Genomic DNA, 11,767 nt, shown 5'->3' on the forward strand with positions numbered 1-11,767 from the left:
GGCAAAACAGTCTTTCTTTCCATTCCTCTCTCTCTCACCTTCCATCATGTCCTCTTCCGGAGTATCGGTATTGGAGGTGCCCGCGAGCAGAATGGACAGATTCTGTCTCTTACCGCCGGAACTCCGTGCAGCCGTTGTTGAGTGTGTCGTCGCTGACTGCCGCTACGGCGATGAGTCCGATTCCCTCGCCGACTACGCCTTGGTCTGCAAGGAGTGGCAGGCCATCGTCGAGCGTTTCAACTTTTCCGTCCTCAAAGTCACCCTGGCCAATCTGGACGACTTTGAGTCTTCCATGGTCGGCTCTCGCCGCAGACTCGTCCAGCGGATCAACCTACACGTCGACCTGCCCGCCTACGACAATGATCCCTGTGAAAAGAAGGAGACCTGGGAGGACAAGGCCGAGAATAACTCGTGCTTTACTCTTGCATTTTACCGTCTATTTGGCATCATGAATTCCTGGAAACCAGAGGATTCGACCAGTGACGGCATCGATTTCTCACTAAGCATCTCTTCACCCAGCGACCTCCGCAACGCCAATTTTGAGCTATGGCAACGACGCCGGTGGAATATCAAAGATATCGGCGAAAAGCGTTTCGCGGACTCTTGGATCGATTTCGTCGGCCAGGATGAGGAGTTTGACCGGGTCAACCGCTTGCCTGTGGTTAAAGTGATAAGATCATTCACCGTGAGCCCTCAGAACCACCGGGCACTGATGCCGGCCGCTCATGCCGATATCATCGCCCGGCTGCCCGGGTTGCGAACAGCCAATTTCGACATCACCAAGGACCGCAAGAAGGAAACCCGCAAAATCCACTTCAACCGTGCGTTCCATTATGATGTTGCTACCCTCAAGGTCCCCTCACTAACACTGGCCAGAATTCGCCGGTTCCATGACAAAGTGGCCCACCTCACTGGAATCCCTCACCATCATGTCCAATACAATATCATCGTGGCGCCAGATTCCACATGAGACGCTCGCTGAAGGCGACAGCGGTGCCAAGCTCTGTGATAAGCTCCGGCGTGCCGCCCAGCATCTTAAGGAGCTCAACGTCACCAACGTCGTGCGTATTAGGGAATTCTTACGACCTCACTGGCCCATGGGTACGGAAGATACCGAGCCGTTCCTGGCAAACCGCTCATATTACCCAGAGTTCTGGCTGCTCAAGACTCTCTACATCTCTTATGGATCCATCTGGTACAACACAGAGTGGCACAAGCAGAGCGACGATATCAATGAATCCTCAGAGCTAGTCGATTTCCGCCAGAACGTATCCCTCGCCGCTGCCCGGATGGCGTACACGATGCCCCAGTTGAAGCACATGACCATCAAGCAGCGGCCTCTAATGTGGGCAGGCAAGCATGAGCTCGAGTACAAGATCGAGGGCGGCGATAAAGCCTACCTGACCTGGACGAGCACCTTTGATTTCAAGCCGTGGGAGCGAACCGTCGAGGCGTGGGTCGAGGTGGCGGCTCGGCATGAGAGGAAGCTTGAAGTTCGCATCATAACTAGGGCTTGGCATACTGACGGTAAAGCTCCTCTTCTGCCATCACTCACTTTTTGAGCACTTTTTCTTTCTCGAAATGGAGGGACTTTAGTGCGCGCATTCCTTTCTTTTTGTTTTGGTACTTTTGGAAGGACGGAGTTTTTATGGCGTTCTCGAATTGTTTTTTTGGCATTTTTCCTTGGTACTCCTCTCATTACACTTGGTTCATGATACCCAGGGTCCGGAACCGCTCTGCACGGCGTCAAGATTACATCTCAGGGAAGGGGCAAGCGGGTAGTATTAGTAGACACAAACCAGGACGAGGGCGAGACCTCAGCGGGGTAAAGGGAAGGCGATACCAGAGCGACACGATTCTTGGTAGATACGTTGAATGAGCGATACATGATTCAAACACTTGGTCTATTGATTTTTTCTCCTTTTTGACTTCGTTTTCGTGATGGGTTTCCCCGACTTTGTGTCATGATTCAGGATGAGATGGTTCTGCTACACGTGCTGTGACCAGCAGTAGCCCAGTGCTGACACCGCCTCGATGGCTGGTTCAGACTTGCATGATATACACAATACGGGTGGAATTTAATATGATGGTTCTTAGTCATGGTGGTTATGATTGGCTGAGTATAATCCGAGTCTCGGAAGCAGATGTGAGGTTTGCCATGAGTTTTCTCATGAGGGATGAATCCTGGAGCTCAGAAGCAGGTCTCGGATTTACAATGAGATCTCTGATGAGATGAATGAGCCGAGATTGATTCATACGCTGACAGAAGGTCTATACTCACTTGATAGCGATTCTCATTCACAATCTCATAGGCCATGTGAAGTAATTTGAGATCATTTGATTTTTTTTCATCTTGTTGATGCTGTAAAGAGTAAATCTCCCCATATTCCCCAACGCCGTGTTCTCCCAGACGCCATTCCCAAAAACCCCATGAACCAGATATAATCATCTCATGCGTACGTACAAATCTAGACTGATGAACCCCGCCCACATCTCACTCGTCATCATCATCCAAGTCCAAATCAACCTTGGGCCCGGGTCCCCAGCTGTATCTCTTGCGTGTCCTCAACATCCAACTCCAATGGCTCCACGGGTCCTCCGCAAGCTTCGTCATCTCAATCACATCTCCATGGCCCTCCCACAGCGTGGTAAGCCCATACTCGACCGCCATCCGCGCATACTTGGTCGCCAACCACGGCTCCCCGATGCCGTTGTACTCAATCGCGGCGAGAGTATACGCCTCGGTCAACAGGCTCCAGTTGTGCTCCTGCTCGTACAAGGAAATCAACAGCTCCGCCATCTGCGGGGTCGCCCGCGAGGCCGGGGTGTAGTCGTTGAACTCTTCCCGCAGGGAGGCAATCTGCTCGATGCGGCGGTCCGACTCGTCCGTCTTGAGGCGGTGCTGCATGCAGTGGTGGCAGGAGCAGTGGAAGCCCCAGGTGGAGTGCAGGCGCTCGCGGCGGGCGGCGCGGGTCTGCATGGGGTCGATGTAGGAGAGTGTGAGCTCCTCGCCGGGGATGATGTCGCGGATGGCGACGGTGCGCTGGGTGAGGGTGCGCGGGTCGAACCAGTAGTCTACGTTGGGGCGGCAGTCGTGGTTCATGCGGGATGCTGAGGTGCCGTGTTAGCCGTGTTGCTCATGCGGGTACATACAAGGAGCACGAAAAGGGGTAAATGGGGGAAGGGGAGGAGCTTACTGTTCACAAAGACGGCGTAAAAGTCATCATCGCGCTTGGCATCATCCATCTCAACATCAAACGAGTTGGTCACGAGAATCTTGTCCACCATGGACAGGTGGTCGCCGTGGTAGCCGTGGCTCGACATGTTGAGCCACTGGCTGCGGTGCTTGAACTGCAAGAAATCCACAGCGTGCGCCTGCATCTTCTTCATCTCGTCGGGCGGGATGTGGCTAAACGCCGCATAATCAATGAGCAGACTCGCCGTCTCTCGCAGGATGATCTCACCCCGCTTGATGGGCAGCGAGGCGACCAGGCCGTAGTCCTTGCCGGGCACCTTGGCGACCTCGAACTTGGGCAGCGGCTGGTTCGCGCCCTCGAGCTCCTCGGGCTTGGTGAAGCCCCAGCTGCGGGTGACGTGGGCGGCGCGGTCGGCGTCGGTGATGATGGAGATGCCCTTGCCGCCGTAGTTGGCCGCGTGGTAGATGCAGAATTCGGGGGCCTCTGTGCCGTTTTTGAAGCAGGGCGAGGTGTGCGTCCACGCGGAACCCGAGGGCGTGGAGGAGGTTCCCGCTGAGGAGAAGGGGAACTGGTCGGCGCGGCCGCCGAGGAGGTCTTCCTTGTTGCGGCAGATGGGACCGTTGTTGGAGGAGGCGGCGAGGAGCTGGGAGGAGATGCAGATCTCGCCGGAGCTCGAGGAGATGACCTTGGATTCGCGGAAGGCGAGGGCGGAGCCGGCGCCGAGAAGTGCAAGTGAGGGCTTCATGGTGACGGAGGAGATGTGTGTATTAGAAGAGAATGATAATTTCGGGTCGTGATCTACACAACGCGCGAATAGAAGTGAAATGAAAGGATGAACAGTAGAAAAGGGAGAATAGGAGAAGGAATGGGAAAGAGAAGAGGAAGAGTTGACCACACGCTCACTTTCGTCCCATTGATCTATGATAATCGGACTCCCGGCACAGCTCGAATGATTGAAAGTGGGACGAATAGATATTAAGTATCCGCACCGCTCAACACACAAGCACAGCAAGCACAGCAAGGCACGGTACGCAATAAGCAGCAAAAAAAAGAAAACTTGAGCAAGCTTCAGAAGCAAACCCTGGGCGCTTCGACTCTTCTTTGGAATGCATGCATGCGCGGGACGGGGTTCGAGCTCTCGGCGCTGGCTGGACCAGCGTTTGGGATGCTCGCGGGGGAGCAACAGGATTGGAGCATGGGTGGAGGAGGGGGATAACTCACACCTCACAGCCTAGAGACCCATAGACCACCGCAGTATAGAACAGATGGTGATGGGGGTTTGGTGATGCGCGGGAAAGACGTGACAAGGTCCGCGAGCTTCTTGGAGCCTGGATCCCTGTCCTGAGGACTGGATGTTTGTGTGAATGGTCGATTGCGTTGGAACTCTGAGTTGCCATTGAAGCTGTCCACGGGTTCCGTCTGACACTTTTTTTCCCTTGTCTTTTTACCTGGTCCATCATCCATGGGATCATTGGAGTATGGACGGTGGACCAAGGCCCATGGCGAACCCCAGGATGGAGAGAAACAAGACTTTTGACGAATGTAACCCTCGGTAACTTTAGTAAGGTTGTCTTGTAACGAGGAAGGGTTAAGCGACTCATGGTGCGAAGGAGGACAACCCCCTGTAGCCCCTTCCCGCGACCCAATTGGTCATTGGCGTTGTTTGATGATTGATGCTGCTGGTAAGGTATGTAGGATCATAAGGAAAGGGGGGGGGGGGAGAGGATGGTGCTGGGTTGCAGCGCTGCGATTGTTTCTTGTGTCAAGATCCTCGTTGATGGGCGTTCAAGGGGGTTGTGCGCTCGTGTCAGATGTGTTGCAGGACGCTGGGGTTGAGTTCTCGAGTGCACCCCAGCACCTCCCAGCACTCCCCGTAAAGCGATGGTGGGCGGGGAAAAAAAAAAAAAAAGGGGTGGCGTTGCAGACAAAACGGAATGGGGCCCGGGTTTGGAGGTCAGACAAAACAACTGACACACGCCGATCAGCGGGAGAGCCTTGGCCTGCCACTATTTCGCTGGTTCCACGGCATCGTTGACAATCTTGGAAGTATTAGCCTGCTCCAATACTCCGTAGGTAGGTATGAACCCCTTGGCTAGTTTGTCGTAGGGTCCCCAGCAAACTACCTTCTTGTGCATGGCGGTTATGGAGTGTTTCCAAACCGATTCTGTGGGAGAATGTCAGGCACAAGAAGGGATAGCAGCAAGTGGGTTAAAGTTAAAATTTAGGTACGGTTGCAGGAGGTGGTGGTGGTGGTGGCCGCGGCCACCTTTTAGCCATGGCCTTTTTGGTGAGTGTCGTCAGGATTGACTTGCCTTTCTCTGCCTCAGTCGGGCTAACTGAGCCCGCGGACGCTGGAGTGGGACGGGCTTCACATTCTCGCGTCTGTGAATGCTGCCTTGGCTGCCCTGCTGGGGACATGTGCAGATGGAACATTTTGATGACCAAGATTGCCTGCCCGTAAACATACTGTAGTGCAGTTGCCCAGAATAGATGCTACCGCACATGTGTCGAGGAAACTTGCGACGACGCGGGAGCCACCTGCGCCCATTGTGGCGGCTAAAACATAACACACAGCACAGGTCCCGAACCGCGCAAGAAAGCGTGGGCAGACTTGCAGGTGCCGTCTCATCCAGCGATTCTCACAGTACAAGGTACGAATAGCCGGCGACAAAGAATGCAAATCACATCTCCGCTGCACGCCAGCGACCGGACGGAGGTGGGAGGAGGGGGGCGTCGACGACCTTATATAGTGGATCAAAGTGAAGAATCCAGACCTCCCGAGTCCCAGCCGTCGGGTCTCCGTGAGACCGATGTTTTGGATTTACATGTTCCGTGTCGCGTTTGGGAAAAAGGGTCGAGCCGAAACGAGAGCCGGAACCCAACGGAAAAAGTCTCCGGCTGCGGGGGCAGCCATGACCCACTCCGAAACTGAGCCCGGTGATTAGTGGGGTTCATATCCGGAAGACCGGAGTGTGCGGGAACGCTTCATCCGGCATTTCAGTACTCCGTATCAATCACATTCATATCCGATTTCTACAGCGTTCCAAGAAATCAACCCTTAACATCCTTCTCCAAGCGTCCGCCCCGTCTCCTAAATTGATCCGCAACACTCTCCATCTCCACAGCAGGAAACCTCGGATCCTTCCGCCACGGCAAGAAATCACTGCTCGCCACCATCCACCGCAACACAACCCCTTCCATCCGCCTCCTCACCTCCTGATACTCGCCCACCTCGGCCAAATTATGCAACTCCCCCGGGTCCCCGGCCCGATCATACAGCTCCGCCGGCTCGTACAGTCGATACACGAACGTCCACTCCTTATCCCGGCACGACACGCTCTTGCCCACAATCGTCGTGTCCTCGTGCTGCAAGGCGGCTTTGATGTCGTACGGGTACGGCGCCTGCTCCAACAACGGCTCCTCGCTCGTCAGGAACCCGCCCTCGGAAAAGGCAAACTCCTTGTGCTTCAACGTGGTGTTTCCCGAGGTCAGCACGTCCGCGAGCGAGACACCGCAGTGTGGGAAATGCTCCCCGATGCCCGCAAACTGCAGCACCGTCGGGACGAGGTCCACCATCTCCGCCATCTCGTCGTACACCACGCCCCGCGGCAGCCCACAGCCGCCGACAATCAGCGGCTCGTGGGTCAGCGAGTCCGAGAGGCCTGACGGCCACTTCTCGATCATGCCGTGGTCACCGAGGTACTCCCCGTGATCCGTGAAAAACATTGTCACCGTCGAGTCCCAGTGACCCAGCGCCTTCGTCTTCTCCACGACGCGCCCAAACTGGTCGTCGAGACGGGAGATCATGCCGTAGTACGTCGCCATCACCTCGGCCCAGATCTCGGGCGTCGCGCGGTGGGTGCCGTACCGCTCGCGGTTGATCTGCATGTAGCGAGGCTCGTAGCCGGTCTAATATTGTCCGTTAGTTGAGAAGGCTTTTGTCACGGCAAAGTTCAGCAGTGTGCTCACCTTGTCTTCCGGCTTCGTAGGCACGCCCATCTCACCGCGATCATACATTGAGAAATACGGCTCCTCCACCTGGAAAGGACAATGCGGGAAAATGAGCGGCATGAACAACACCCAAGGCTTATCCGTCGGCGGACACTCCAACCACTTCAGCGCCCCTCTCACAACAGCATCATCATAATCCATCGCCTCCTCATTGTTCCTCAACCCCTTGTAGAATAGCCTCTTCCAGATATCTTCCCTGTCCTCGGGCTCCTTATTCCCGCCGCCCGCGAAACGTGGCACGAACTCGGGCGTCTCGAGGAACCCGTACTCGTCCAGCGACAGCTCCGTCACCGTCGGCGCAAAGGTATCTCCCCTCGGCGCTAGGCAGGCGACGTGATACCCTCCCTTCTCCTTGAGCGAACGAAAGAGATTGGGCTCCCACGGCTTGATGAGGTTCTCAAGGGAACGGTGGCCCGTGACGTGCGGGTAGTTGCCCGTGAACATGCTGCAGCGGGACTGCGTGCAGACGGAGGCCTGGACGAAGCAATTTGTGAAGCGGGTGCCCTCGGCCGCGAAGCGGTCAATGTTGGGCGTCTTCACGGTCTGTTAGGCGTGTTAGCGATGTGACAAGCGATTAGGGATGTGAGAACGATGGCTCACTTGAGGGGAGGGTGAAGTGTGACCTTGTTTCCATTGCAGCTGAGTGAGTCGTAACGGAGCTGGTCCGGCATGAAGATGATAAAGTTGGGCTTGTCCACCTTTAGCCCGCTGGGCTTCGCAGGCTGTTCGTATGGAGGTGGAATTTCTGACGAGGGCGCCATCGTGAGAGGTTCTGTCTGATGCACAATCTCACACTGCGGATTGATGGTTGACGAATCGCTCGCAGACAAAGAGAAGGAAGGTCTGTTCTAGATATAAACCTCGAAACCGGAGACCTCATCATCCTGCCTCCAGAGAGAAACACCACAGAAGCCCACTCATGGTCCCAAATCGCAAACCCTCACTGGTCAGATGAGGTCCGACACGGCGATGTGTGTCGTCCGTAGCACAGCCGACAACCGCTGCGATCATCCGGCGAGATCCGGCGATGAGTGGAGACAATTTGGGTGGTCCGTACCCAGCCGTGCCGGGATCGGGCCAGTTCGGCGTCCATTTGTTGGAGCACCAGTCGGGGGATTTTGATAGATGATCGTCGCAAATCATTTGTTTGTCGATCCACGGCCCCAAACACTTTCGTTCAACATCAATTACGAAACGAGCCGGTTCGTTGATCAAAGCTGTTTCTCTGCAGCTTGCCGCATTTAGAGGTACCCTACCGCAGGAGCGGCTACTGGCCCAATGACAATAAACATTGACGTCGGACCTCCGGCAAATGTTGCCAATGCGGGGTGGCTGTAACGTAGGGCGGCACACGGTCTCACAGGATCGACAGACTCGAGGTAGCACAGGGGGCATGCGAGAAGCCATGGGTCATCATTTGCTTTGAATTGTTTAGAGGACACAAGGAAATTATACAGCATTAGAATATACAAATATTCTACAACCCGGCATTCGCCTTCACCACACGGTGATTCCTGGTTTCGTTCACACCGCGAGACGGGCTTCCCGGGGGTAGTCGTTAAGTTTATATACGTAAGAGTTGCGCCCCGAGCCATTTCCCAACGCCGATGCGTGGTGAATCCACAGACGGTGGTAGGTTCCCCGCGTGTGGACCATGCAAAGGACAGAAAGTCATCCCGGTGCGCAGGGTATAAAAGTGTGTGTCGTCGAACGCCATGCCATGTTGAGAAAAAATGCTGAGTTGTTTGTACAGCGGGAACCGATCTGTACAGAAGAAATTTGTCCGGGCAAAAGTTGGACACTTGATAATTTTGGTTTTGTTGGTTGCTTAGTTGAAGCGCTCCTTCTCCCGCAGGCCGCCGATTGAGTCGATATCGACAGAGTAAAACTGCGACTTGCTATCCTTCTCGTACGCCGGGAGCTGCTCATCGCGGACAGGCTCGAGGCCGACGGAACCGCCGTCGCCAACGCGGACGACGAGGACGCGGCCGCTCTTGCGGCGACCGCCCTCATCCTGCTCGTCAGGGAAGGTGATGTGGATCTCGGGAACGTTGTCGGGAGAGTGGGGAGCGGACTGGGGGTTCTGGAGCATCGGCGAGCGTCCGTCCTGGCCGATGTAGAGGACGCTTGAGCGGCCGTCTTGACTTGTCTGGATGGTGAGGTTGTGGTGGTTTCTGGCGCCGCCCTTGACTTCTTGATAGGAGGGGAGCATCTGTTCTTGGCGTTGTTGTCTGCGCATGCGGCGCATGAGGAAGAGTGTGGAGACGAGGAGGAGGGCGAAGAAGATCAAGGCGAGGACGACAATCATGAGGTTGAGAGTGTCGCCGCCATCAACGTCGCGGGTGACAACGCCAGGGGCGTTGCGGGAGATGAGGTTCTGGATGGAAGGCATTGTGTTGGTCGTGAGCGGGTCTGATTATTACTGCAAATATCCCTTTTCTTTGGTGCGAGTCGAAGAAGGGAGCGGTATTCGGTATAATTATTAAAGAGCGGACGACTGTAGGAGGGGTTTGTTAGCCATCGCGAAAGGGGTTTGTTGTTTGAGGGTCCGACATCTGGTGAGACATTCTGGAGCATTGTCTGGTGAACACACAAAGGGGACCAGATCCATTCCAGATCTCCCTTTTCGCACCGGCCAACACACACACAAGCGTCCTCGAATGTCTGGTCCAGAAGGGCGGATTTGCCTCGCCTCCCAAGAAAAGAAGTGGCACGTACGTAAGGGATTAAGTCTTCTCTCTGTGGCAGGCCGTCGCGAAAGTCGTTAAAGAATGCACTTGTCTCTCGGTGTGTCGTGGATATTTTTGGATTTGAGGGTTGGGTGTTTTTTTTCGGTGTAGTTGTGATGGTACGTAGTGAGCGGGTTGGTTATTAACGATAGGACGGAAAACTGCTTAGTGAATGCAAGCGGTAATTCCAAGGGGGGGATAGTATTAGAGAGTGACTGGAAGGAGGGTGCTAATAGAGAGCGAGTGACAACAAACGGTCCTGCAACGTACAGCAAGGACAACGACGATTTGAACAAAGTTGTTGAAGAAGAAGGGGAGGGAAGGGAGGAGGAGAAGAAGTCGAGATGGAAGGGAACGAGAAAGGATATGTCCTGGTTGGAAAATGGAGAGACAGGGGTAGCGCCGAGGAGGAGCAGAAGAGAGGAGGAGGTCTGCGGTGTGGTGTGTGTGTGTGTGTGCCTGGTACCTGCGTTGGTGTGTGGACAATTGGTGCGCAGGCTTGCATTAGGACTGGGCAGCGGGTAAGTGGCTACTGCCCAGCGTGTGTGCCAGTGTGGGCGGCATTGGACGCCTGGGAGGAAGACGCGATGGAGCCATGCCGTTCCTGGCCAGGCATCCAAGGATCTATGCAGCAGAGACATAGCATAAGCGCACAGAAAAGGGCGGCATCATTCATCATGGCATGGGGCGGTTCGTGATCACAGATTGAATCCTTTCCTAGAGCCCCAGCCTATTGGCAAGGCGGCAGGGATCACGACCGAGCCAGACCGGGTTGAGAGAAGCTCCAGCCAGGCAGTACATAGGTACTTTGTTATCCATCGTACACGTCCTGCGTAAGGTACACAAAGTAAGGTACACATCTTACGGATAGAGAGGCTAGAAAACTCAGGGGAGCTGCTTACCGCCTTGAAAAGAAGCGAGAAAAAACTAAGCAGGACCATCCAGGACGAGAGTGAAAAAGAGGAGAAGATGGCAGCATCGGACGACAGCAAACGGTCCTCCCACCTTCCCTTCCATGGAATCCATAGTTCCATTGGCGCACTCCGTAGTGGATCTGGACCGGGCCAATTCTCCATTCTGGTAAGCACAGCCCATGGAGCAACTTGACTGATTTGGGAACATGGGAAGCAACGCCCCAAGATTGAGCCCATCTGACAGGCACGCACGATTCGTCAACGGTCTGCTGCAATTTCCGCCATTGGCCAATGGGACCGTTGTGTGCCTGAAAAGAGCGGGGCGGCGCCGGGAGCCGCCTTGAAACGGCGCCGATTATTGGGCGGCCGTTGGTCGTTTCCCAACTAAGCTCATCGAGCCCCTGCAGGGGCTCGTGGTCCGTGAGCTCGTGTGCAGCCAGGAACGAGTGGGTTGTTCTTGCTCTGCTCTTGCTCCTGTTCCTGAATTCTGCCGGATAACCCCCCCTGGCTCTTGCCTTCCTCCTCCGAACCTGGGCGGCTGTGACGACAAGCTGGGACTCCCCTTTTTCTGTGCAATCTGGACTCGCAAATCAGCACCCACTGCGGCCTTGTGCAAGTGGGTCCATTGGATAGAACACGCGGTTAGCGTCGTGGTGACATCCATTTCGAGAAGGAAGGTGCGTCCTTCGTCAGCAATACCCGGCCTTCCACTCTTCGAGGCAAGCCGCAAGCCGCAACACAAACAAATAATAACGACTTGGAGAATGACAATGCAACGCCCGTCGAGAACATGAACTCTGGGTGCTCTCGGATTCGCTCGACCAAACTATTGTTTCCCAAATCTCTTTTTCCTTTCTTCCCTCCCAACCAGTCCGCTTCCTCCTCTGCCGCCCTCCTCTCGATATCATCTCACGGA

At 55.1% G+C, this 11,767-nt stretch overlaps 4 protein-coding genes across 4 annotated transcripts; 1 reads left to right on the forward strand and 3 right to left on the reverse strand.

Annotated features, from left to right (window-relative positions):
• Nucleotides 1–91: 91 nt before the first annotated feature.
• Nucleotides 92–1,562, forward strand: BDZ83DRAFT_723285 (uncharacterized protein; the record flags this gene model as incomplete). Its single annotated transcript, XM_060512549.1, has 2 exons — nt 92–821; nt 877–1,562. 2 exons carry the CDS (start codon nt 92–94, stop codon nt 1,560–1,562), a joined length of 1,416 nt encoding a protein of 471 aa, XP_060359916.1.
• An 848-nt stretch (nt 1,563–2,410) lies between these two features.
• BDZ83DRAFT_75825 (uncharacterized protein) lies at nt 2,411–4,178 on the reverse strand. Its single transcript, XM_060515004.1, has 2 exons — nt 3,198–4,178; nt 2,411–3,111 (listed from the first exon to the last, which is right to left on the reverse strand). Exons 1-2 carry the CDS (start codon nt 3,940–3,942, stop codon nt 2,495–2,497), a joined length of 1,362 nt encoding a protein of 453 aa, XP_060359917.1. The 5' UTR covers nt 3,943–4,178; the 3' UTR covers nt 2,411–2,494.
• Nucleotides 4,179–6,200: 2,022 nt separating this feature from the next.
• On the reverse strand, nt 6,201–8,336 carry BDZ83DRAFT_636845 (sulfatase). Its single transcript, XM_060509276.1, has 3 exons — nt 7,832–8,336; nt 7,167–7,751; nt 6,201–7,106 (listed from the first exon to the last, which is right to left on the reverse strand). Exons 1-3 carry the CDS (start codon nt 7,967–7,969, stop codon nt 6,249–6,251), a joined length of 1,581 nt encoding a protein of 526 aa, XP_060359918.1. The 5' UTR covers nt 7,970–8,336; the 3' UTR covers nt 6,201–6,248.
• Nucleotides 8,337–9,036: 700 nt separating this feature from the next.
• BDZ83DRAFT_656132 (uncharacterized protein) lies at nt 9,037–9,600 on the reverse strand (the record flags this gene model as incomplete). Its single annotated transcript, XM_060510849.1, has 1 exon — nt 9,037–9,600. The coding sequence occupies one exon, from the start codon at nt 9,598–9,600 to the stop codon at nt 9,037–9,039; it is 564 nt and encodes a 187-aa protein (XP_060359919.1).
• Nucleotides 9,601–11,767: the final 2,167 nt, after the last annotated feature.

The sequence above is a fragment of the Colletotrichum acutatum genome, assembly GCF_030867785.1.
Source record: "Colletotrichum acutatum strain CBS 112980 chromosome Unknown BDZ83scaffold_132, whole genome shotgun sequence".
NCBI classification, from domain to species: Eukaryota; Fungi; Ascomycota; class Sordariomycetes; order Glomerellales; family Glomerellaceae; genus Colletotrichum; species Colletotrichum acutatum.

Bases quoted from the DNA above. Each gene is read 5' to 3' on its own strand.
- BDZ83DRAFT_636845 (XM_060509276.1), bottom strand. From the start codon at position 7,969: ATGGCGCCCTCGTCAGAAATTCCACCTCCATACGAACAGCCTGCGAAG. The intron at 7,752-7,831 runs GTCACACTTCAC...CACGCCTAACAG, and splicing joins TCAGCTGCAATGGAAACAAG to ACCGTGAAGACGCCCAACAT. The intron at 7,107-7,166 runs GTGAGCACACTG...GGACAATATTAG, and splicing joins CTACGAAGCCGGAAGACAAG to ACCGGCTACGAGCCTCGCTA.
- BDZ83DRAFT_75825 (XM_060515004.1), bottom strand. From the start codon at position 3,942: ATGAAGCCCTCACTTGCACTTCTCGGCGCCGGCTCCGCCCTCGCCTTC. The intron at 3,112-3,197 runs GTAAGCTCCTCC...ACGGCACCTCAG, and splicing joins TTACGCCGTCTTTGTGAACA to CATCCCGCATGAACCACGAC.